Source organism: Haliotis cracherodii, unplaced genomic scaffold (assembly GCF_022045235.1).
Source record: "Haliotis cracherodii isolate W230 unplaced genomic scaffold, xgHalCrac1.p SCAF_22, whole genome shotgun sequence".
NCBI lineage: Eukaryota > Metazoa > Mollusca > Gastropoda > Lepetellida > Haliotidae > Haliotis > Haliotis cracherodii.
In genome coordinates, this window is record NW_027266278.1 from 1,396,326 (window position 1) to 1,422,904 (window position 26,579).

The window sequence follows — 26,579 nt, forward strand, 5'->3', positions numbered from 1 at the left end:
AAGCCATTTTCTTTTGCCCATTTTTTAATTTTGTTAAGACAGAGTTGTAGCTGTCTTTCTATTGTATTCATATTCTTACCATGACAAGAAATGTTGAAATCATCCACAAAAAGTAAACCATCAACACTATTGTTTAATACTTTGGCGAGACTATTAATTTTGACGCTAAAACGTGTGACAGATAGGATGCTGCCTTGAGGGACGCCCTGATCTTGATCGAAATGATCGGACATGGTGGAGCCCACTCGTACTTGAAATTGTCCGTTTAAAAACTGAGACATGAACTGAGGTAATCTGCCCCTCAATCCAAATTCATGCAGATCTTTTAAAATACTATATTTCCACATATTATCATAGGTCTAAACATCTTCCCGAGGCAAGGGAGTTAACTGACTATAAAAATCCAGTTTCCACCCTTGCCGAACTAGGCTGGAATTACTGGGCTCGATCGTAGCTCCACCAGTGGCTATTACCAGTTATGTCCCTTCTACGCCTCTCCTATGGACCAATCAGATTCCACCTCTCGTGTCACTTGCATTTGCTTCACACAAAATGATGGCGCCCAGCCAGGACGATCTGATCGATAATCAAGATCTATATTGGGATAAAACAGGTCTTACATCGTGAAATGCATCAGATCACGTGAGTACCTTGATTAAAAACAGGAAAAGTTTTGGAAAATATCTGCTGACAACGAGTTGGCCATGCACATGCTTTGCAAATCCTACAATCGACCATAATCTGCACGACAGTTTACGAACCGGATTTTGATTTCGGTGAGCGATTTTGATTGGACTATGCATAGACTCGTTAGTCCAGCCAAAATGTAACTCCATAATACCAGCCTAGTTCGGCAATTGTGGAAACTGGACTTTTATCGTCAGTTAACTCTCTTGCCTCGGGAAGATGGATCTAAAAGGATTGACACAGTATGTTGTTTGTTGACAATGGACTGTTTAATATATGATTCTAAACACACCAAATGGTAAACTTTTTTTCGGAAACCACACTGAATGTCATTCTGTAGGTTATTGGTCTCACGGTACCAGACTAAACGATTGTTGACCATGCGCTGCTTCGTCTTACAAACACAGCTTGAAATTTCCTATGTCCCTAATCCAGGAGTATTCCCCCATGAATGGTCAGGTTTGCATTGCTAAAAGCAACAGCTGCGCAGGCTCTCCAATAGAGCAGGCAGTATGCAATAGAGTGGAAGTACTATATTCAATGACAGTATCAAATACAAAATATGATGGTAGAGGTGATATAAAAAAGTCAGTGATAATAATATTCATCTATCCGCAACAGTGGTCAAGCTCCCGAGATAGGCCTCGAGGGTGATAAGTAATTTCCACACAATATCTGGTCTGAATGTAATGTCAGATGAAATGAGAGATGAGACAGGGACGCGTCCGCTCCACGTGTATAGTCTAACTCGTTTCCAACACTTTCCACACAGTGCTAGACCAGTCCAGTGTCACCAGAACATCCCAGAATATTCCACATGTTTCTATAACGCTTGACTTCCCTCCATGCAGTTCCGGAAGTATATCGCACTGCCATATAACAATACGCATATGAACATAGTTTTCAAGTTTCAGGATAGTTTCTCAATGAAAATTGTGTTTATCAAAAATGAAACAGATGAAAAACACGGAACATGGAATGTGTAAGATGTGACGATGTGACAGAGGTACAAGGAACCCTGGGTAGGAGAGTGATTAGCTTCATTCGACCGAGGCATATTATATTGTAGTCTAGGCTTTGATAAACAATAAAGTCTGATCAAGCTGTTAATTAGTATTGTGCAACTCATTCGTAAGAAAAAGACAAAAGCTTTCTCTTCAGTTTGCCTCTATTTAAAAATAAGACATAAACCAGTTTACTCAGCGCAGCGCTTGCGTTGTCGGCTTCACTGTGCGGAGCTCTATTGTTTTGGTTTGAGAATTGAATAGGGCATGTGACGTCACACTCGGACATTATTTCATGCAGGATTTGAAAACATACAGAACCGTCGATGTACTGTCCCTTTAAGGCTGCTGCCTCAAAGCACCACACACTGAACTGATGTGAGGGCACTGTCCGTGACAGGGGATGCTGCCTTCTCGACATGGCGGAATAGCAAATTAAGACAAAAGCAGCAAGGAGAACAGCTGCATACTCCACAACCAAAGGTTACCTCCCCTTTAGAGGTCCCCTTGGAGACCCATTACTCCTTTGATCCTCTGAACATGGAGGTAACTCTGTATCCAAATGACACTGATAGGAGTCATAAAAAAGTCGTCCTCGCGTTTGCGTGATATTTCTCTTATAGAGGCACGGTGAATCCGGAAAAAAACATATACTAACGGAAAAAAGTAAGTGTGCTTCATAAACAAATCGATCAAAATATATTCATTCTGAAATTAAATATTGTCTTTATGAATATGTATTGAAAGATGAACGTCCTCGATGGTAATGCACAAAGCACAATTTGGATGTTTGCGTGTTTGTTGGGAGCATGATAATCACACACGTGTTTTTTTAATGTGAACAGTTCACAACGATTGCTTAAGTGTCAGGTACTCACAAAACACTTTTCTTTAACTGTAAATAATGCTTACGCAGTGCCACGGCTTGCTGAAAATATATATCTGTGCGCCGTGGGTGTGCTGCCTAACGAAGTTGCCAGAGAATGTTCATCGAATCAATAGTATCTCTTTGGAGACGTTATATATAGCAGGGCCAAACTCATGACTTGCTACAAGCCGGTCGTCCACGTGTGACGTCACGTCAACAAGACAATCGTATTCGGTTGGTGCATCTACGGAATCGATACCATGCTTCCCCTTTAACAGCTCGGACAATTCCTGACCGCCGTCATACATATGTAGTAATACCCAGAGTATTCTCTTGGAATGCCCGCATTTCCCGGATACTGCCTGTGTTTGATGTTATCAATATTTTGAAGAACCTCTCACGACAGAAGTATTACATCACCATACATCTGTATATAATCTTGATTTAATTCTGACTGGTTATAGACCTCCTCCATGGTCTAGTGGTAGAGCGTCCGCCCGGAGGGCGGAAGGTCCGGGGTTCGATCCCCAGCCGTGTCATACCAAAAGACGTTAAAAGATGGTACTTGTTCTTACCCTGTCTGGCGCTCGGCAATAAGGGGCTAAAACAATGACTGGTCGGCTCGGAGTCAGTATACTGTACCATCTTCCAACGTCTTTTGGTATGCCGCGGGCGGGGATCGAACCCCGGACCTTCCGCTCTCCGGGCTGACGCGGTCCAACATCCCACGGCGTTGGGGTACGAGACTCACCATCAACCAAGTCACCACGAGATCTCTTTGGTGCTCTACATTTGTTTCGGCTACATAGTGATATATCACTTTTGGTCACTTTTCGAACGATTGTGTTTATTGTCGGGCTCGCTTCCTGTTTTTCACCGAATGTATATGTCTTTTTATATACCGACAAAGACAGTTAAGGATCATGAATACTTTGGGGATATTTTTTTACGGATTATGTGCTCAGTTTTCACTAAAAAAACATCTCCAGATATATTCATGATCAGAAACTTTTTGTGTACGGTATAAATAATATGCATTGGTTTTCGTATCATTAAGGGGCTTACCCTGAGCTATTAATTATTTAGCTTGCTCATGAATTAGTGGGATCCCGCCCACCCCTTTGCGAGTCTTTCATTTTTGATACCAAAAAAATGTCTCTTGACGATTCAGAAGAGAGTGAGTGAGTGAGTGAAAATGCTTTTAGGCCGCTTTTAGCAATATTCCAGCAATATCACGGCGGGCGACACTCAAAATGGGCCTCACACATTGAACCATTGTCGGGAATCGAACCCGGGTCTTCGGCGAGACGAGCGGACGCTTTAACCACTAGGCTACCCGACCGCCCCGTCAGAACAGGGGGGAGAGTGATATAGTGTGACCGTAGTGATACCCTGTCAAGTCAAATTCGCGAGCGCACGGCACGAGATATAGTGATTTTACGTGTGCATCAACGGCAATGGCGAACCATAGGTTATTGTAATTACGGGTGATTCTCTTGTTAAATCACGGCGCGTCTGCTTTCTGTGGGAGGAAAGCTCTCTTTGAGGAAACCCATGAGCGCGGGGATGGTGCTTGTCCAAACAAAGAACATACACGGAGAAGCATCACCGGGGCGAACAGGGACTCGAGCTCATAGTCATACCTGCCCAAGGAACGCAAATCTGCACAGCTAATTCCGGTGCCTTATCATAAAAGATAGCTCCGCGATAAATCGCAAAGAGCAGTGAAGAACGAAGCGTGGTTTATTTAAACGATGAAACATTGTTCTATCATGAATATTTCTGGAGATTAGAATATGCGCTCGCAACTTGATGACGTCATATACTGGACGACGTTATTTCTGAAAGGGGAGTGTCCAGTGAGTTGTTCCACATATATTTAGCTGTGGTACGCAGATAAACGCTGTGGGCGAACGATCGTATCTAAAAGTGGGAGAGATATGACAATAGGTAACAGGAAAAAAGGAACAGATGAAATTGTTACACAATACTAAACCCACCTGTTCATAAAATGGACTTGTCCGTCATTGCCGAAGTCGGATTCTCTTGAGGGAGTCGTCATTATAAAAAATGCGGGTAAAGATGTTTTTAATGCTTGTAAATTTTATCAGTATCATTAAATAGTCTGGACATTATGCTGATATCTCGTATAAGAAATGAAGGACTCATGGTCGTTGTATATCATACAATAAAACACTGCCGGGAGAACAAACCTCTTGGAGCTGTACGATAAACAATGACAACGAGTCGTTTAGTTCTTAAATATTTCTTAGCCATCCTCTGTCGGAATAAGTGAGTTGAGCTGGACACCACTTTTAACAGTATTCCAGTTATATCGCAGCTCAGCTTAATGTGGGAGGAAAGCCCAAGGTGATGCAGGTCTCAGACGTTTATCACTTCGGTGAAACCCACGGTTATTGTGCCGACAAACCTAGAAACAGGCGAACCAGGATTCGAACCCACGATCATAGGTGTCTATCGTGCCCAAGGGAAGCAACTCTGCACAACAAATTGTGGCGCCTAAGACAACTGGGCTAAACAATAACATCTAAACCAAAGCATACCACCATGTCCAAGCAGCTGACTGCCTCTGGATCGATATCGATTTCAGTCATCTCATCATCCACACAAACATAATTCCTAATTTCACTGTGGGTATCAGTTTATATCGAACCATAACAAGAGTTAAAGTGTGGTGTAACGTAGCGTTCTTGATCAGTGAACTTATACAGCGACTGGCATACACGTGTTGGTGTGTCTCCACCGAGATACACCACTCAGACACAGTATCTTCCAGCCGACCAGTCCTTGTTTTAACCCCTTAGTGCTGAGCGCCAGGCAGGGTAACGAGTACCATGCTTAAGCGTCTTTTAGTGAAGACGCGGTCCGGGATCGAACCATAGACCTGATAGCTCTATTCTCTAGCCCACAGAGACAACCGGTGAAGATCCGGGGTAGAATAAGTCTTCAGCAACACATGCTTGCCATAAAAGGCGACAATGCAGGATCGAGTGGTCAGGCTTGCTGACTTGGTTGTTGCATGTCATCGTACCCCAATTGCGAAGATCGTTTCTCATGATGTCAATCACTGGATTGTCTGGGACACACTTCTTTATTAACAGACCATCGCCATGTAGCTGGAATATTGCCAAGTGCAGTATTAAACAACAAACAAATGTCACAAAGAAAGAAAAGCAACAAAAACAATGTGTTCAATCCAACCATGGATTTATTGGCTTTCTCACAAGTTTGAATACAGAATTTTATTACACAAGTCAGATGAGAGAAAAAAACAAACACAAAGTAGCATAAACAGGATGAAATATTCTTAACACAGAACTAATTTAAAGCCTTGGTCGATTACTGATAGATATATGTCCCTTACCATGCTTACAGATGAATAGTGAAAAAACTTAGATAATAAGTCACAATTTCATCACTTTAGTACAGTACCGGTGTTTCTGACCTGAATGTGTATTTGGCTTCAAGGTTGACCAGATATTTTCTGTAAAACACATAATAAGGGCAAACTGCAGCCTCCCTCTAGATGGTAAGATTTATAATAATCTAGGGGTGTCCAGAATGATACTGAATTACTCCGATTTCTCACAGTTCACACAGGATACCATTCATGTCATGGCCATGTTTTTGTTTAGTCATTGGTCTTCATCGATTTGAGGGCAACGACTATTTCATCATCCATCGCCTTCTGAACCGTCACCTTGAATCACAAGAAAAAGTCACATATTATTATTAATAAAAAAATTGCCACACATACACTACTCAAAAGATGTTAAGGACCAGCCAAGTCTTTCTTATTCTTGTAGTTAATCTGCCACTTAGAGTAAGTAGTATATCAACAACAAAAAGTGTCCGAAATGAAAGCTTTTTAGAAAAAAAAAGTTTTTGTATATTTCTGTAAAATATTTGCTGATTGGCTAAATATGACCAATGACAGCACGAAGCATGAGCCTAACACTACTCTGTAGATAGAAAAGGCATCACTATTTTACTATATTACTGTGACACAAGGGGCACGAAGTAGGTCCACAGTCAGTGGTACAGTCGTGCCCCGCTTATACGGACTTCAGATATCCGGAAACCTCGGTTCCCGGACGATTTTCATTCATAACGAAATAATTACTATATAAATTTACCCGTATATCCGGAAATTCAGTTTCCGGAACCGGACGGTCATTTTCATACACAAAACACTGAAATGCACTCAAAATTGTCTCACTTATCCGGACAGTACACTTCCGCTGGTGGTAATATCTTTGATTCGTGAGAAGTCAATTAACCAGTGACACTGAGTTACGTTTGAGACGAGCTTGTTTATTGTACATGTACATGTTGAACTTCATTACGTATTACGAGAACATTACGAGGCATTGTTTTATATCTAGGGATTAAGATTACCTTGTGTATTTTCTCGTAAACTAAGCCGGAAACAGCAGTCAGCTGTACACACGTTTTCTTAGAATCGACCGGTGATTCGGTAAAGACACACCCAATGATATAACTTTATAGGATTTTTAATGCAAGGATCGACAACAATTGTATCTGAAACTATTTTTTTTTATCAGGAATAATATATTCCATTATTTTCTTAATTAAATGCAGCCTTTACTAAACATATTTAAAATAATAATAACCCTAAGCAAAGCAGCTGATCGCTATTCTCGGGTATTTTTTTTACATGGAACCAGTCTGACCAGTCACCGTCAAGGCTCACGCGCATGTGATCGCGTGATCGCGAGAATTTCATGTTGACATAGAATCGTCAAACAAAAACAAATATGACTTTTAATGAGTCAAAGTATGTCATCTATGATATATGTATCCATTCTCTGTCAACTAAAGTTCGTTTCAAGGCGTCAATAGCGGTATTCTGACCGTGGTTGCTGTTAAAAACGGTGAGTTGTGCGATCTTCCGATCGCTTCACACACGATTTCGCCGAAATTAATAAAAACAATATGTATAAGGAATTTTGTCATGAGTTGCATAATTGAAGGGAAGTAACTCTTCCAGTAAGAAGATGGTTTCAGTTATACGGAAATTCGTTTATACGGACGAATTGTGAAATGACGCTAGTGTCCGTATAAACGAGGCACGACTGTAGTTGGCAAATTGTGATTTATCTATTTTCAGAATTTCCCGTTTCATCAAAATACTGAGGAGGGATTGTGTTCTGATGGACCTGTAGAGAAACAGGTGCGTTTAGTATCTACTAGCAAAGTTTTGACAAATATATTTGAATCCAGCGCCGTTTGAGACATTTTCAAATTGACTTCATGTTAATGTTTTATAAAACATCTATTTTAAGTATTCTGACTTTTAACTTAACAAGCTGGTTCGGAAACCTGCCTGTTCGCAACAAATACAAACTGTTTAAAATCTGTAACACATCAAATAAAAGCATTGGCATCACTCTTCAGGACATCAGCTGTATTTCATCTTCCCAAGGCAAGAGAGTCAACTGACTATAAAAGCCCAGCTTCCACCCTTGCCGACCTAGGCTGGTATTATGGAGTTACAGTTTGGCTGGACTAACAAGTATATGCATAGTCCAATCAAAATCTCACAACGAAATCAAAATGCGGTTCGTAAACTGTCATGCAGATTTGGGTCGATTGCAACAACAACAGATATTTTCCAAACCGTTTTGGAAGGTGCTCACGTGATTTGATGCACTTCACGATGCAAGACCCGTTTTATCACAATATAGATCTTGATTATCAATCAGATCGTCCTCACTATACGACACCATTTTGTTTGAAGCAAATGCAAGTGATGGATGGGTTAGTTCATAGGACAGGCTTAGAAGGGACATAACTCATAATAACCACTGGTGGCGCTACAATCGAACCCACGTATTCCAGTCTAGTTCAGTGAGGGTGGAAACTGGGCTTTTAAAGTCAGTTAACGCTCTTGCCTCGGGAAGATGGCTGTATTTATGAGTGAGTGAGTTGGGTTTAATGCTGCTTTAAAATAGCATTCCAGTTATAATGCAACGTGTCAGCTTAATGTGGGAGGAAATCCCAAAGTGATGCAAGTCTCAGACATTTACCACTTCGGTGAAACCCACATAATCGGGGCAATCCAGGATTCGAACACACAATCATAGGTTTCTGCCGTGACCAAGGGACGCAACTCTGCACAGCGAATCACGGCACCTTAGATGACTGGGCCACCTGTGCCCGCTCTTTATTTATGAACAGCAACTAGTTGATAATCAAAAAAATATTAAGCGATGTCTCGAATATTCTACATTCGTAGTATCAACTACTTACTTCTGTCCTCCAACTACGATTACCAATGTTGAGAAGAAGCAGGGCCCAGAATTCATTTATACCAGCTAGTACCAGGTTGTATAATAAGTTTGGTGATAAATTGATCATTTATTCGCTAGTGCCACATTTAATGTTAATTACGTCTGTGATGCTCTTTTTTATTTGTATGTATGTTTATCACAAGCTGAGACATTGTGCTGTTAAAAACAAAATTTCTCCTGGTATAATAAAGCATCATTTTAGTCACATGTAAAATTTGGGTGTTCCTTAACTTCTTTTGAGTAGTATTAGGTTATTTCATCATCCATACTCTTTGGTGAACAAGAGGTTTCTTGTTTAACGCAGCACTAATCAATATTCCAGCTATATGACGGCGGTCTGTAAATAATCGAGTCTGGACCAGACATCCAGTGATTAATATCATGTGCATCGATCCACACAATTGGGATCGATGACATGCATCAACCAAGTCAGTGAGCCTGACCACCCGTTCCCGTTAGTTGCCCCTTACGACAAGTATAGTCGCCTTTTACGGCAAGAATAGTCGCCTTTTACAGCAAGCATAGGCACCTTTTACAGCAAGCATGGGTTGCTGAAGACCTATTCTATCCCGAATCTTCACGGGTCCATCTTAATCCTAAGGGGTACAGGGTGCAGCTGCTGTGTCCATTTAGCTTAGTTCATCACCATGTCATCAAAAACAGAAAGAAGTTAAACCTACCATAAAGTCTTCTCCCAAATCAGCCTTTTTCTGAATGTCTTGACCAATATCATTATCTGGGAGGCGCAGATCTTCCCGTGTTATGCTCTTATCGTCAAGCAGGGACAGATATCCGTCTTGTACACCTAAACACTGAAACAAAAGACAAGAGTAACAGTGTACGTGTGTTTTGCATGTTCAAGATAACTGTACACTGACTCCGAGCCGTCCAGACCTTATTTTATCCACTTAATGCCGAGCACAGGGAACAGCAAGTACTATCTTTTAATGTTTGGTATGACACGGTGAGGGATCAAACCCCCAATCTTCCGCTCTCGGGGCTGATGCTCTACCACTAGGTCACAGAGGCATTCAAGAGGGATATGATGACAAGCATCCACCTATCCCGTTAGTCGCCTCTTACAACAAGCACAGGTTGCTGAAGACTAATTCTCAGCTCTCATGCTGCTTTAAGCAATATTCCAACAATATCCCTGTGCGTTCAGCCATGAGATGTACCGTGTGACATAATCAAACACTAGTTCTCGTCGGACATTTTCCCTAAAAGTTGGTCCTGTCAGCCTCTCCTGAGTGTTAGAGTTTGGCTCAACACTGCTTTTCACAGCATAATAATTCAGCTATATCACTGCACATCAGCTTGGTGTGGGAGGAAAGCTGGAGGTTTACCAATCTGATCAAACCTGCCTGCACAAATAACGGCAGAATTCGAATTCGAAATTGAAAATAAGTTTCTTACACGCCTCAGGGACGCAGTATTATGAACATCATCTTAAAGCCATAATATCTGTCCACATTTGGCTCAAACACAGTCGTCTTTGTGAAATAATCTTTTAAAAGATCCTAGGTTCAGGTCCGTACAAAAGAATATTGACTACTACATGTACTGGAAGGGGTTTCGATTGGGGCTATAATTCTATTAACTGATGTAATAGAAATGAACAAGGTATTTCTGACAATCTCCAAGTCAGCTATTTTCCTCCCAGTCGCCACTCAAACCAAAGGGAAGTTACTCCAATCTGGAGTCGGCAGGTTTGGAATGTTTTGTTCATAACTAATCATAACTTGAAAATATTGATTGTTATGCATGCCATCGACAATACTATCATGATCGACTACTGGCCTTTTGAAATTTCTATCCATATAATACTTTTTAACAACTGCAACTCATTGATTGCCTGATATATTGACATCCTACTACAAGTGGTATTCCAAAGTCACATTTCATGTACTATCAGAACTATGTGTTTTCTCATTGATAGTGATACTAAATACTAGATATTGACTAGCTAGTATACAAACTCTTCAAAGTTAGCGCCTCATCAGCCTTCCATGTAATCAGATTCCCTGTAAGTTTTCGCGACAAGATCGTGGAATATGGTAATCAAATGATCGACAAAGATAGCTACTTAACAGAGGTGCAGTCAGGTGATATTCCAGTATTTTCTGTAGAAATACCAGGGTTTTGCCAAGCGTCTTGAAGCTGGCAGTCATAATGATTCCCTAGGTGTTTCATAATAAATTAAATGGTGTATCTATAATAATATAACCAATGTGTAGTTTTCAAGTCATGCTTATTTTCACCGCTGTTTCAAGGCAAATGCCTTTTCAAGACAAACTTAATTTCCAGGAATTTCAAACCATGTGCACATCAAGAGTCAAAGCATGGCACCGCAAGGGGGATGGAGATGTCTCACACTTACCTGGTAATCCAATCGTGATATAGTCGGCACAATCATGTTGTGTGTTGAAGGGCATATATCCTCATACTTTTTCCCAGTGAAGATGTCTAGGCCCACAAGGTGAACCTGAAACAGAGCAACAATGTAGAACAGACATGTTGCAACAATGTAGAACAGACATGTTGTAACAGTGTAGAACAGACATGTTACAAAACAATGTAAATGTCATCAAAATAAAAATATGCTTGTCATATCACCACGATCAGTCTGTGATGATAGTCACTAGTCCGAAGCCTGTGTCTAGTAAAAATCTGTTCAGTCCTGTAAGCTCAGCTTATATTAGTCCATATAAAACACCAAAATCTACTGTGTCATATGGCAGTTTACTTTATTATAAAGTCAAAGATTGTAACAGTATTACATTGAGGGATGAGAATGGATATTTTCCTTTTCAGGTGAAACTTCTTTGTAATGGGGCATGGTCCATAATTTGTTTAGGGGGAAGCCATGAGATTTTAACAAATTTGTCACTAAAATTCGCAGATCTGAGGAAAATTCTCACCACCGTATATTGTTTCTGTTGAGATTTTGTCAAAGCTCATTGTATTTGCTTCTGGAATACTGTGGACTGTGATAGAGTGTTATAGAAACGTGGAATATACTATGTTGTGAGGTCACTGTGGAAATTTTAAGTAGCTAGTTAGACTGTATATAAGGGGACAAGCCTGTGCCTCTCATGTCTCTCGTACATTTCATTACATTAAGACCAGCTTTCGTGTGAAGATCATTCATCACCCCAGATTCCCTGCCTAGGTCCATTCTGGAAGCTTGACTACTGTCACTGCTAGGTGAATATACTATTATTACTGATTTTTGTTATCACCACTGATATTTTTGTATTTGATACTGACCACTGCCATCACCTTATATACTCTCATTGAATATTGTACTATCACTCAATTGTGTTGGTTGGTTGGTTGTTTAACGCGGCACTCAGCAATATTCCAGCTATATGACAGCGGTCTGTAAATAATAAAGTCTGGACCAGACAATCCAGTGACTAATATCATGAGCATCAATCCATGCAATTGGGATCGATGACATGCATCAACCAAGTCAGCGAGCCTGACCACCCAATCCTGTTAGTCGCCTCTTACGACAAGCATAGTCACCTTTTACGGCAAGTATGGATTGCTTAACACCTATTCTACCCCGCCGTCTTCACGGGCCACTAGATTGTGTACCGTCATTGTAATTGCTCCGCAGTAACTTCTATTGATTTGTAAACCTAGTTAATTTTGTATGACAAGTGTAAATTGTATACCACCTCTGTATTGGTCATTTGTTGGTTTCACACGGGATACTTTCACTAACAGATTTCTAGATTAACATCGTTTCAATTTGTGAATCGACAATAATAACTGACAAGTATGGGCTAGTACTTAGCTCAGATTGTTAAATACACAGGGTTTTACATTTCATTTCTTGGGCATTGGTTTTTGCCATAAAAAATGTCCTAAACATTCTTTCTCAAATTTAGCAATGATAAGGCAGAATGTCTCATCAAAAATTTATAACATTATGAAAATGTGTTAAAGCCATTTGTCTCCAGCAAAGTCACCTTGCTTTTGGTAACAGATAGGCTCCAATGTCTGAATGATATTTTTCCTGGTGACATCATGATTGAAATGTATATGCTTTTCTGAAACGTTCCTTCAAAAGAGATCGACCCATTCCCTACCTTGGCGTGTCCATGTTTGCCAGTCTTGGATGTGGACATTTCAACAATCTTGCACGGTCTCGACTTGAGAAGGACATGGCCGCCTTTCTTCAGGGCTGAGCACTGCTTCGGGTAGGTCTTAGAGGCACCACTGCTTGCCTGCTCAAAGATTTCATCTGCAGCGTCATTCATAGTGGTGACCCTGTAACATCAGAGGTGGCTGTTATGCAACAATAACGCATAGTCTCTACATGTATGATAGTGTGTGGCGAGGGAGTGACCCTGTAACATCACAGCTGGTTGTTATGCTACAGTAATGCGTAGTCTCTACATGTAGGATAGTGTGTGGTGAGAGAGTGACCCTGGAACATCAGAGCTGGCTGTTATGCTACAGTAACGCGTAGTCTCTACATGTACGATAGTGTATGGTGAGTGAGTGACCCTGTAACATCAGAGCTGGCTGTTATGCTAGAGTAAAGCATAGTCTCTACATGTACGATAGTGTGTGGTGAGTGAGAGACCATGCAATGTCAGAGGTGGCTGTTATGCTACAGTAAAGCATAGTCTCTACATGTATGATAGTGTGTGGTGAGTGAGTGACCCTGTAAAATCAGAGCTGGCTGTTATGCTACAGTAAAGCATAGTCTCTACATGTACGATAGTGTGTGGTGAGTGAGAGACCATGCAATATCAGAGGTGGCTGTTACGCTACAGTAAAGCATAGTCTCTACATGAATGATAGTGAGTGGTGAGCGAGTGATGTGGATTTATGCCACTTCTAGCTTTACACAGAGGGGAGCACGAGAAATGGGCTTCAGACATTGTACCCATGTGGGCAGTGTTCCCGCTGGCTTTTGAAACTGCCAGTCCTTGTGGACTTTCAACTCTAAACATACCAGTCCCCTCTAATTTTTGCCAGTCCCAACTTTCAACAATTAAAAAACATATGAAACTTATTGAAAATCATCTTTGAAGTAACTCAGTTAGCTCTGTACATCATTCACACAGTCACAATTTTTCTCTTTATTTTTTACTATTTTCAAACAAAGTCAAATGGACTATACAACTCGACATTTAACCTAGAAATAGACAAGGGGAAACTCTGATGGTAACAGACAAGCTGACCTTGTTCGAAAAATTAACTTATATCTGATTATATGAATATCACCGATTTTTGGTTCAACAACAAAGATCTGATATTTGCCAGTCCACAGGGACTGGCAGTCAGATGAATTACCGGTCCAAGCCTAATTTTACCGGTAAAAAACTGGTAATTACCGGTAAACGGGAACACTGGTGGGGAATCTAAACCCGGGTCTTCGACGTGCAAGCAAACGCTTTAACAACTAGACTACCCAACTGTCCCAGCTTTACTAACAGACAGTAGGACTAACGATTGATATTCTGGGATTTTGTATCAAGGTTAGATATTTTTCAGCTACAACTGCAAAACCAGATATTTTTTAATAAAAAATATGAATCTGAATACAGTTCTGAGAAATACATCTTGGAAGAAGGTATATTTTTTGCATTTTCTTTTTTCAAAAGTGTGAAACATTCTTTTTTTCGGGGACAATTAATTTTCTACAACAATCACAGCCCCAACGCCACCCCTCGCCCTGAACATCAAATGGTCGGCCCCTAAGGATGAGCTTTGTGTTGTACCAACGCAGGGATCTTAAACATCAAACATCAAACCAGCAAAGTCAGCGATATTTTTTATATTTGTATACTTATCCTGCATTACTCCTTAATACACATCTACTGCTTGTTTTTGACAGAAAGAAGAGCTGTGTGAAGTCTTGCTGTAGAAGAAGTTGTTTAGACGCAGTAACGCGGGATAAGAATACAATTTACAAATATAAAATAATATCTAGGATTTCAACTTCTTCAGCAAGACTTCACATAGCCCTTCTTTCTGTCAAGAACAAGCAGTAGATGCATAAGTAATGCAGGATCGGCTAAAAAAATATACACTTATAGTGTTCTGCAATTGAAACTAACAGTTTTAGCCATTAGTCTTTACAATAACATATATCAACACCCTTAAAAAGGGCAAATTTCTTCTAGTCCTTAGGATACCTTAACTATTGGGCAGTTTGGCAAAGGACCAGGACTAGTGCCAATTTCTAACGCTGAGTGTTTTGTTCCCTTGACACTTAAGGCTGCACATGGCAATACATAGCAGCTACATGAATGGAGACCAGCAGATAACTAAGTCTGGACCAGACAATCCAGTGACAGTTATAAACATCATCAGGGTATAACGACACAGAATCAATTAATGTTTTCCTGTTTAACGCCGCACTCATCAATATTCAAGCTACATGGCGGCGGTCTGTAAATAATAGTCTGGACCAGACAATCCAGTGATCAACACTGATCAACATGCATCAACCAAGTCCGCGAGTCTGACCAGATGATCCTGTCAGCCGCCATTAAGCATAGTCGCCTTTAACTGCAAGCATGGGTTGCTGAAGACCAATTCTAACCTAGATCTTCACCGGTACACACAATCTATGAAGCCACTACAACAATGACAATTGCGCTGGGGACCTAATCTAAACCAGGTCTTTGGGATGTTTGAAGAAAATATTTGATGATCTGTTGATCTTCAAAATGTCCCGTCTTGCACTGTCTGTCGTACTAATCCCCATTAGACATTGTTAATCTTTCAACACTAAATAGTTTCATGTACAGGGACATTTTCAAAGGAGTACAAACTTTCACTATTTGGTACAACGTACTTTGCCCATCCCTATCATTATGTAAAGGGATCACAAATTCTTTCAAAACTGATCACTTGTAAGAGTTACCAATGTCACAACAGCGAGGCAACACATCTTGCTTAGTTTTACACCTTGATTAGTCAATGTATGCTGTGGTTTGTTGTTTCATGCCGCCCTCAGTAATATTCCAGCTATATGACGGCGGTCTGTAAATACTAGTCTGGACCAGACAATCCAGTGATTGCCATCATGAGTATCGATCCACACAATTGAGATCGATGACATGCATTTACCGCGAGCATGGGTCGCTGGAGACCTATTCTACCCTGGATTTCACGGGTCCAACAACAAGGTAACAAGTCTTGCTCTTATACCTTGAGATCCGTGAAGATCCGTGGTAGAATAGATCTTCAGCAACCCATGCTTGCCGTAAAAGGCGACTATGATTGTCATAAGAGGTGACTAACGAGATTGGATGGTCAGGCTCGCTGACTTGGTTGATGCATGTCATTGATCCCAATTGCATGGATCAATGCTCAAGATATAAATCATTGGATTGTCTGGTCCAGACTCGATTATTTACAGACCGCCGTCATATAGCTGGAATATTGCTGAGTGCGGCGTTAAACAACAAACCAACCAACCAATCTTACACCTTGATTAGTCAATGTATGCATGCCTAATTGTTACCGACCAGTAATCACCATTTTTTTCGTGTTTTTTTCTGAAATATTCAGTGTACAAAGTTAACTGCAAATAGCTTTGATTTATGGGAAAATATGAGCAAATACACATATTTCTGTCAGTGGAAAAAAAAATCAGATTTCTGTTATAATGCAACGACAGGGAATCATAGAAATTGAAACAGATATTTCCCATGGACCAACTGTACCTGTTATCCTCATCAGCTAAACAGCATGTGTCACGTGATCACGCAAATCACTTCAGTTACACCAATTGCACAAAGGGTTTCTATTTTAATTGGGTTATTAGATTTTTCATAGGCTCACCAATTTTTTTTCACTCATCTATTCATTACTCTATTGTGTTTTTCATTGGGTATTTACGCAAGCTGTTTTTTATACATTTAAGTTTTTCATTTAATGCAAGCGCTTCTGTATGCTTTGTTTGTTTAATGCCGCACTCAGCAATATTCCAGCTATATGACTGGGGTCTGTAAATAATCAAGTTATATCACAAGTCATATCACAAGCATCGATCCACGCAATTGGGATCGATGACATGCATCAACCAAGTCTGCGAGCCTGACCACCCAATCCCATTAATCGCCTCTTACGACAAGCATAGTCCCCCTTTATGGCAAGCATGGGTTGCTAAAGACCTATTCTACCCCGGATCTTCATAGGTCTGTTTCTGTATACAAGTTAATTAAAAGTAATTGGGTTGTGAATATTTTTGGGGGGGGGGGGGGGGGTATTTTTCACAAATACGCTGTAGCTGTAAATAATGAATGTATATAAACTTGGTCTTGCAAACAATCAGAAAATCAGATTAGCAATTATTCAATCGTCATCTCAAATGTCTATTTTCTTGTGTCTCAAATTCAGCTGTAAAGAGACTCAGAAGGATGCGTATATACAGCAACATAATTAGTTTTGACTTGCACTATACTGAAGAAAATACATCAGATGTTGTCACCAGTTATGTTTATATATAGGTAGCTAAGTGGCGATACATTCATGTTGCCTTGGTAACCGAACTGGTACTGCATAGAAAAGGAGTAATAAAATATTAATCCTGTTAGGCGGTCACGAGATTCTCTGAACACTGACTGATGGACAAAACACCTATTATCATACTTATTTCAACAAACATATAGTCTACAGGGTTAGAAACAACAGTTTTCACCCACAAGTCCTTATAATGATAACATAAAGCAAAACTCTTAGAAAGGGCAAATTTCTACTAGTCCTTATGATACGTTAACTATTCGGCAGTTTGGCGAGGACTAAAGCCAGTCTCTGCCTCTGGTCTAACTGAACATTATTAGAATCCTACAGACTGATTGGCCCGGGATCAATTATACCCTAGACCATGTTTTTTTATTGGTGACCACATCACTGCTAAAGAAATTATTTATTTGAGAGCACTTCTTTCAAAAAAACAAACAACATTTCCAGAAATGATTTTTGGTAATAAATGCCTCACAATACTGTGTTATGGTTCCTAGAATAACATAACAAATGTGACAATACATTTTAGGCATATCAAGATGTTTGTTTGTTTGTTGTTAAACACCGCACTCAGCATATGACAGCAGTCTGTAAATACTCGAGTCTGGATCAGACAATCCAGTGATTGACATCATGAGCATCGATCCACGCCACTGGGATACAATGACATGCACCAACTAAGTCAGCGAGCCTGACCACTCGATCCTGTCAGTCACCTCTTACGACAAGCATAGTCGCCTTTTACGACAAGCATAGGTTGCTGAAGACCTATTCTACCCCGGTCCATATCAAGATGAACGACAACTAAATGAGTAGTTACTAGTACATCATTCATCAACGCTGGTGAAGCACCCACTGATCATATTTGACTTCAGATGTTTTCAACTGATTCAAAACCGGAATCTATATCAAATTCTATGAATTCTATTCCTTCTACACATTCGGTTTTGAATTCATAAAATTTACAGGTTGTCAAATTAAATTTTTAAAAATCAACATCCAAAACCTCTAAATTGAAAACAAAGCAGATTTATCTCCAAATGTAACCAATGACAACCTGGTGATCATCATTGCACGGTAACGTGGACACTTTGTTCACTATAATGTTCAATAACAGTACTTATTTTAATGTAGTTTGCAAGTGAGCTCTACGTATATATTTGGGACACGGCAAATATCTCATTATATGTCCGATCTGCTACCCCTCGCACTGCTGTTGGAGTGAATACTGTTGGCAAGTGATCCATGCAAATCTTGAACTTTAGTAGCAATCAGTACAACCTAAATCAGGAAATGTTAAATTCAAATCTGGGATTTACTGTAAACTTGGGGCTAAATATTGGCCTCTGAGAGCTCCTAAACAAATCCCTGGCCAGTACATCAATTTAGTTTCAATGACATTGCTTTGAAATGTGTGTTACCAAGGTTACTTGTGTAGTCTGTCACATATGTTCTGAGAACACCTATCATTGCCTATGTGATATGGGATTCCTAACAATCATGTTTTATTGATGCTACTGACAGAGAAGAATATGACGTGACTATTTTTAAATAGGGCAATAAAGGTAAGCCAAATAAATGACCCTGCTTGCATTTGCATGGTTTAATATGAGTAAACATCAAGATAGAACAAAAACATCAACAAAAAGGAACTTCAAGAATGGCAGGCAACAACCCCATCCATCAGTGTCATCCATGACCATTGGGGGTCACATTTCAACAAAGCAATATTCTTTCATCAACTTGGGACACCATAAACATTGATAAATGATAACATTTGTATCAAGTCTTTGTGTGTGTGTGTGTGTGTGTGGCGAGGTGTGCAAGACACTGCCCCCCCCCCCCCCCCCCCCCCCCCCCCCTTTTATTTTAATGAAGCAGCTTAACACCTTAGAAACCGTTACTAAGGAAAGAGTTGTGCACATTCTCTTACCACAATTGAGGAAGGTGGGTGTTCTTTACCTTGTTTTGAGTAGTATATATGATATATTTAAACAAATAACACATCAATCTGAATTCAAGGGCTCTCAAACCGTTGTGAACACTGAAAGTCTAACCACACAACCCAACAGTCACAATACAGCGAACACCACACATACTTTCTATTAGAAGTATTGTACATTGCTCTACACATGAAAATGTTTTCAGTTTTCTTTCCAAAATAGGCAGTCAGGCGGGGTGTCGGAGAAGTCATGTAAGCACCCAAAAATGAATTTAATGATTCGATTCGATGTGTAACCAGTAACCACAATCACTGTAAACATTGACATCAAGGCACAATGGGTAGAATCTTCGAGAGCCTGACTCAACAAGATGTGTTTCGTATGAAATAACATATATAGTATTATTGAAATGACGTTTTCGGCCCACTTTTTCAAAAATAAAATTACCTAATAATGTTGTCCTAAATATGACAATATCTATTTCCTGTCAAAATTCCAAGTACCCAAAAACAAATTCGCCGGAAGTTGTTCGTCACCGCCTGTAGGTAACTTCACGCGACATGGAAATATTACGGAAAGTAGTAATTTGAGAACTATTTCTTCGCGACACGACGAGTAGACTGCGTGATTTAACTTAATAAATACAAATGTAGCTTCATTAAAACCCTACTGGGGTTCATATTTATTCGAAAATCATACTACAGCGAAGTGAATGCCACACTCGTCCGCACCATGTGTTAACACACGTCTAACGTATGGCCCAGGAGGTATTTTGATTCCAAATCGACGGCGTCAAGATTATACAGTGATCTGACGAGCTGATATTTGGGAGGAATAAGGTTCTATGTGTCTTGCTGTGAAATAACAGTCTCTCATTGCCATTTATTCAATTGGTTCGATATATTTAAAACTACTAAATGTAAACTCACGTGTTGGGATGGTCGTTCAAGTAAAAGGGATGAATTGCGCATGCGCATCTCAAACTAATCCAATTCCTCGGTAGAGGGGTCGGACAATTGCACCACATACAGTCAAAGTGGTCTCCCTTTTATTATTTCCAAACAATTCGGACCTACTCGGCTTTTTCCGCTGTCGTTCGGCTTGAGGTGAGACCAAGTGGAAATAAGATCTCTTACCTTGAGGTTTAGGCTAACACTTAGTCAATGAAAACATGTCTTTATTTTTTTATTCTTATATCTAAAATGGCTAACAATATATAGCCCTGCATGTCAAAAAGGCGGGGATAAATATTTTGAGAAGCCTACCTACATTCGTTGCAACCGTTTTCACCAGCCTTCTTTTTCAAAATCTTCCAGGCAAATATAATGCCAGTACTCTTGTATGGTGCGGAAGTTTGGGGGTTCGAAAAAGTTGTATCAGGTACAAGTGTACGCAAATAAGTTTAGACCAGACAATCCAGTGATTGGCATCATGACCATCGATCCACGCAATTAGGATATGACATCCTTCAACTGAGTGAGTCCGACTACCCGATCATGTTAGTTGTCTCTTACGACCATCAGAGTCGCCTTTTACGGAAATCATGGGTTGCTGAAGACCCATACTCTAACTTCACTGGTCTGACAACATGACTAATAGTGAGTCTGTTTTATGCTCCAGTGACAGTCTATCATCATGTGGTTGTATCTCACTTGTGACACAGAAGAAGGGGCACTGGTTGCCAAATCGTTTAAGGCGCCACATTTTGCGATGCAGAATTGCGCCACTTGGGCACACTAGAAACCAATGATTGAGGGTTCCAATCCTGGTTTGCCCTGATTATGTTTCTAAGCTTGTCAGCACTATGGGTTTTGCCAAAGCAGTAAACTTCTGAGACCTGCATCACTTCGGGCTTTCCTCTCACATTAAACTAAAACGCTGTGATATAACACTTACCTACCCAAAAGGAGGTTTGTCTGTTTTATCTAAAACTGTCTGCCTCGAACACCACAGTGTTAGGTGAATGTGGTAGATACCCCATTCATGACAATATGTGTAAAGTATTGGTTAACTATTTTGACAATGCCCCAGTGTCGTTTACCCCATGTTATGATATGGTGTGCTTGTATGATGAGCCGGGTTACAAAGTTAAAGAACCGTCTGTATTGGTTAGGATGTGGATATATATGGTTATATCAAATGCATGGTTACAAAAATGCATTTTCCATATGTTTCAGCAACGTTTAAAGGACAATTTCTGCCAAATTTGGCACAGTGATTTATTGCAAGTTCAAAAATGTCCTAGTATGCAACATTTAAAGTTTCTATAAATTGTGAAAACTATTTTGACTTCATAACACAAGGCAAATTAAGAAATTGATCTTTCTCGTTTTCGTTGAAGTTGTCATGACCTGGAATTTGAGTGTGAGAGTCACTTCAATATCCCGAGAAATTAAAGAAATTGTAAACTTTTTAACTTAAACTGAATTCCATTTTGTTTTAGCTTGTCCAGCATACGTACAGTTAAGACAACTACACATTAACGCTTTCATCTTCCTCCTAACATTCATAAATTTAACATTTTGATGTAATCGCCAAACATTTTTACAAATCTAGCAAAATAATTTGTACTGTGCACATATGTAAAGCTATGTACTGTTAACTGCAACTCCGCCTGTACCGTCATGTTTGCGCACAAAGGCCCGAGGCCTAAAAGTACTGAGCTATATTGATTGATTCATTGAAAGAGCATTTTTTTCTCTAGTTGCTAAACTTCGATACAATGCGAGACTGACCTAGGTTGCACTTCTTTGTGGTATAGTTTTTTGTTTAAGCCAGACATATGCATCTGTCTTGTACCGTAGATCCCAGTAATTTGGTACTAAAGTGGTTACAGTGTTCGTTTTTTGTTGTTGTTTTTTGTTTAACGCCGCACTCAGAAATGCGGCTATATGACGGCAGTCTGTACATACTCGAGTCTTGACCATAAAATCCAGTGATTGACATCATGAGCATTGATCCACACCATTGGGATCGATGACATGCATCAACCAAGTCAGCGAGCCTGACCCCCCGATCCCGTTAGTCGCCTCTTACGACAAGCATAGTCGCCTTTTTATGGCAAGTATGGGTTGCCGAAGAAGACCTATTCTACCCCGGATCTTCACGGGTCTAAAGTGTTCGTGCCTCCACATGAGTTAATAGCTGTACACAGATAAACAATGTGGTTCGCCACATTCGAGACAGAGGTGATTCCTGCATGACAATACAATATATGTGTGAAATTTTAAAAAAGCAGCGTAAAAACGAAATTACCCACAATGTCGTTGATGATGTTTTGTTCGTAAGACAACCATGGGTTTGGAGGACCGCTCTAAACCAAATCCCTGCGGTGTTTGGGAACAAGTCGTGTCGAGTATTGTGTAGAGAGGGGTTATTATAAGAGACTGAACGATGAATGTAAACAGTGCATGAGTATGGTTTTACGCCGCTTTTATCAATATTCCAGCAACATCACGGCAAGGGACACACATTCTACTGTAGTTCTGCGCCATGACTGATATTTATGTTATTTAGGTACCTTTTTTTACTAAAAGCCGAGGCAAGTCTAGATCAAACTAACCAAGTCTAGTTTCCTTGATTCCACATATGAAAACAGCAGAAGTGGAAAGGCTTTTTCGAAGAAGAAAAATAAAATTTTAAAGACATGTTTTCATTGACTAATTATAAGTCTAATTCTCCGCATGTTGGCAACCGAACACGGGCCTTCTGCACGACGAGCGAACGCTTTAACCACTAGGCTACCCCGCCGCCCCAAATGTAAACCGACTTCTCACCGTTTGTGTTGCATGTTTTCCTTTAATGTTAGGTACGAATACACTTTATTGTCGCACAAATTAGTTGAATCTCGAAAACATGATTTGCGGTTTCTTCCTTGTTTTAAAGGAGTTGGGTGGCGCGTTGGCGTTAAAAGAGTCGGGTGGCGCGTTGTCGTTAAAGTGTCGGATGGCGCGTTGTCGTTAAAGGAGTCGGGTGGTGCTTTGTCGTTAAAAGAGTCGGGTGGCGCTTTGTCGTTAAAAGAGTCGGGTGGCGCGTTGTCGTTAAAAGAGTCGGGTGGCGCTTTGTCGTTAAAAGAGTCGGGTGGCGCGTTGTCGTTAAAAGAGTCGGGTGGCGCGTTGTCGTTTCAAATAAGTAATGCACAAACGATAACCCGCTCGTCGTATTCACGAAAACAAGTTCATTCTCAAATGAACATGCAAGAGGAAGCTATTTTCAAAAATTGAACAAATTCAAACAAACTGACATGTTTCCATACCGCTCTTGTAACACTAACCATGAAACATAACGATGTACGTACCTAGGTGAAGAAAACTACTACCACGACCAGTTAGGTCTGACCATGACATGGCCATGTTGTTTCACCAGTTTAAACTAGTTTAACTTCTTTGAAAGGCATTTATAAGTGAGACACATAAGGAAGAGAATTTATGGATGTAAACTTCTTTATTAGGAGGAACACACCTATCAGCACAAATAACCCCCGGCCACCCGTTTGCCCATTGTCCATTGCCAGTTACCAATCAGTGATAATTTAGTCCTGGGCCCCGTTCCACAAAGCGATCAGCCCTACGTTCATCGTAAGCCTATGTTTAAGTATGGTGAAGTGAGATGAAATTGGGTTTAACGTCGCGTCCAAGATTATTGCACTTATATAGCGACCTGCATGCACGTGTGTGTGGTTGCTTGTACTAGTCCGGACTGATGCCGATTTATAGTGCTAGCTCACTGAGATACAGTTTAACATGAATACCCCACTCAGGCACAGTATACTGACTCCGACCAGTCCTTGTTATAGCCCCTTAATGCCGAGCGCCAGACAGGGTAACAACAAGTACCATCTTTTAACGTCTTTTGGTATGACGCGGCCGGGGATCGAACCCCGGACCTTCCGCTCTCCGGGCGGACGCTCTACCCCAAGACCACGGAGGCGGCTTGTTTAAGTATGGGAGTTACGGTCATCTTAGCGCTAATATCGCTTTGTGAAACGGGGCCCTGGCTTGCAACTATCAGCGCTACTTACTGTAAAGTGTTGGCTTCCATTGTCTATTGCTAATCACCTGTCAGCGCCAATTATCAGTTGGCTCAAGTTTCCACCTTTTGTTATCGTACTACTTTTGTAATGTACATACTTATGCTCTCTGTCTCATAGCATTCATTCACCTGATGAAGGAGTAAGCATATGCCTCAAACCGTTGTGTTCCTCATAATAAAGAAGTTGACATCCATACACTCTCTTCCTTAATTTTTTAATATTTCAAAAATCATAATTTCAATATTTTTACTATTTTAAAATTATATTTTAAACATCTGCCGTATCCTGTAAACATCATGTAAGTGGTAACAGAAAACTGTTATGGATAAAACAAAAATATTTAGAAAAAAATATACAATGTACTTACTTCATTACGTCTTTCACACGACAGGTTCTATGAAATATACAGATTCGTTACTGAAATGTTTACATGCGCAGCTTGCTTTTATAGGGTCTCTTCGTCGATATTGCACAACCGACTGAAATGTTAGCTGCAGCGTCTCCATGTAGTGAAGAGTAATCGGGTTAGAAACGTCAGGCGTATGTATAGAAATGTTGCACCACTATCGGCACCACGACGGAGCTGAGAGTTACCTCCCTTACACCATAGGCTTAGTGTAAGAAGCTCTTCCAACTACATGTACTTGCATTTTGCCCAGTAAACTGTGATTTGCATGAACATTTTTCGTAACTGATAACAAGCTGTTTTATCTCTATCACGCACAATGTATGCACGTATTTTAAGAAATAAACGCGAGTGGCAGTATCGTACAATAAGACACTGCTGCTGCCACCCCCCCCCCCCCCCCCCCCCCCCCCCGGTTTATTCTCCCTGCAGTGTTTTATTGTGCTATATACAAGGACTACGAGTCGTTTATTTCTTACATGAGTTATCAACATTTTGTACAGTCTTGTTAAGGATGTCAATAAATTGTAAAGCTTTGAAAATATATAACCGTATATAAATAATGAGGACTCAGAATACAATCCGGCAATGTCGGACAACTCCATTTTATGTATACGGGGGTTAAGTTTGTTATTTTCACAATTTATACGTCGATTATATCTACACCTTTTCTCCCAGTGCTGATTGTCATACCCTCCTACTTTTGGATGCGATGGGTAGGCCATTGTATTTATCTACGTTGCTTAGCAGCATCTAACTAAACTCCTCCCTCTAAAAAATAACGTCGTCCAATTACCAACGTCATCAAGTTGCGAGCGCATGTTCGAATCCCTAGAAATGACGTCAGGATAGAACAATGTTTTATCGTGAAATAAACCACGTTTCGTTCTTCAGTGTTGTTTGTGATTTAATGCATAGCTGTATTATATAACATAATAATATAGAGAAAATTTAGGAAAATGGGACGCAGTTTCTGTCTTCGAGAGAATGTTTCTCACTATAAGCGCGAACCAAGTTAGTTTTTCACAATATATGTTCAATCTGTGCCTTTACTTGTGGAAAAAAATAAATCAAATTCTTGCTTCTACTCAAATATTAGAAGCACTGTTTCTTGAAAACCTTTTTTTAGTGGCGAAAGGACATTTTTCACGGGTGACCCAATCTTTTAAGGCGCCGCAATTCGCAGTGCAGAGTTGCGTCCCTTGGGCATGCCCCAAAGCTATGATTGTGGGTTCGCTTCTTGCTTTTCCCCAATTATGTTACTAGGTTTGTCAGCACCATACCCGTGCTCGTGGGTTTCACCGAAGTGGTAAACGTCTCAGACCTGCATCACTCCGGGCTTTCCCCCCTACAATATGTTTGTTTGACGTTGGCCTGTCAATAATCGTGTCTGGACCAGACAATCCTTGTGGTTGTCAAAATGAGCCTCATCAAAGCAATTGGGATACGATGACATGCATCAGCTACATCAGCCTGATCACCTGATCCCATGAGTCGCCTCTTACGGCAATTCCTATGAAGTGCGAGTGAGTGAGATTGGTTAACTCCTTTTTGGACGGTATTTAATTACACCACACCGTGACAGCTTAGTGTGGCAGAACGTCACGCTGAATACCCAGGTGGTTCCCGACATGGGTACAATGTGTGAAGCCAATTTCTGGTGTCCCCGCCGTGACGTTGCAAGGATATTGCTAAAAGTGGCGTAAAACAATACTCACTCACTAATGTTCAAGGGAAGCCACGCTCACGGAATGGAGCTGACAAACCAAAAATCATATGGGGGAATAGTGGCTTCGCACCAA

At 40.5% G+C, this 26,579-nt stretch overlaps 1 protein-coding gene across 2 annotated transcripts; it reads right to left on the bottom strand.

Moving 5' to 3' along the window:
• Positions 1–5,765: 5,765 nt before the first annotated feature.
• On the bottom strand, positions 5,766–24,772 carry LOC139471214 (eukaryotic translation initiation factor 5A-1-like). 2 transcript variants are annotated; one of them, XM_071253502.1, is made up of 5 exons: positions 24,739–24,772; positions 12,995–13,175; positions 11,275–11,379; positions 9,575–9,706; positions 5,766–6,280 (listed from the first exon to the last, which is right to left on the bottom strand). In XM_071253502.1, the coding sequence occupies exons 1-5, from the start codon at positions 24,741–24,743 to the stop codon at positions 6,212–6,214; spliced, it is 492 nt and encodes a 163-aa protein (XP_071109603.1). In that variant the 5' UTR covers positions 24,744–24,772; the 3' UTR covers positions 5,766–6,211. The 2 variants fall into 2 exon arrangements, with proteins under 2 accessions (XP_071109603.1, XP_071109605.1); XM_071253504.1 differs by lacking the exon at positions 24,739–24,772 and adding an exon at positions 20,269–20,326.
• Positions 24,773–26,579: the final 1,807 nt, after the last annotated feature.

Excerpts from the sequence above, each read along its gene's own strand:
- LOC139471214 (XM_071253502.1), bottom strand. Across the intron at positions 11,380-12,994 it reads GCAAACATGGACACGCCAAG|GTTCACCTTGTGGGCCTAGA; the intron begins GTAGGGAATGGG and ends GCTCTGTTTCAG. Across the intron at positions 9,707-11,274 it reads TATCACGATTGGATTACCAG|TGTTTAGGTGTACAAGACGG; the intron begins GTAAGTGTGAGA and ends CTTTTGTTTCAG.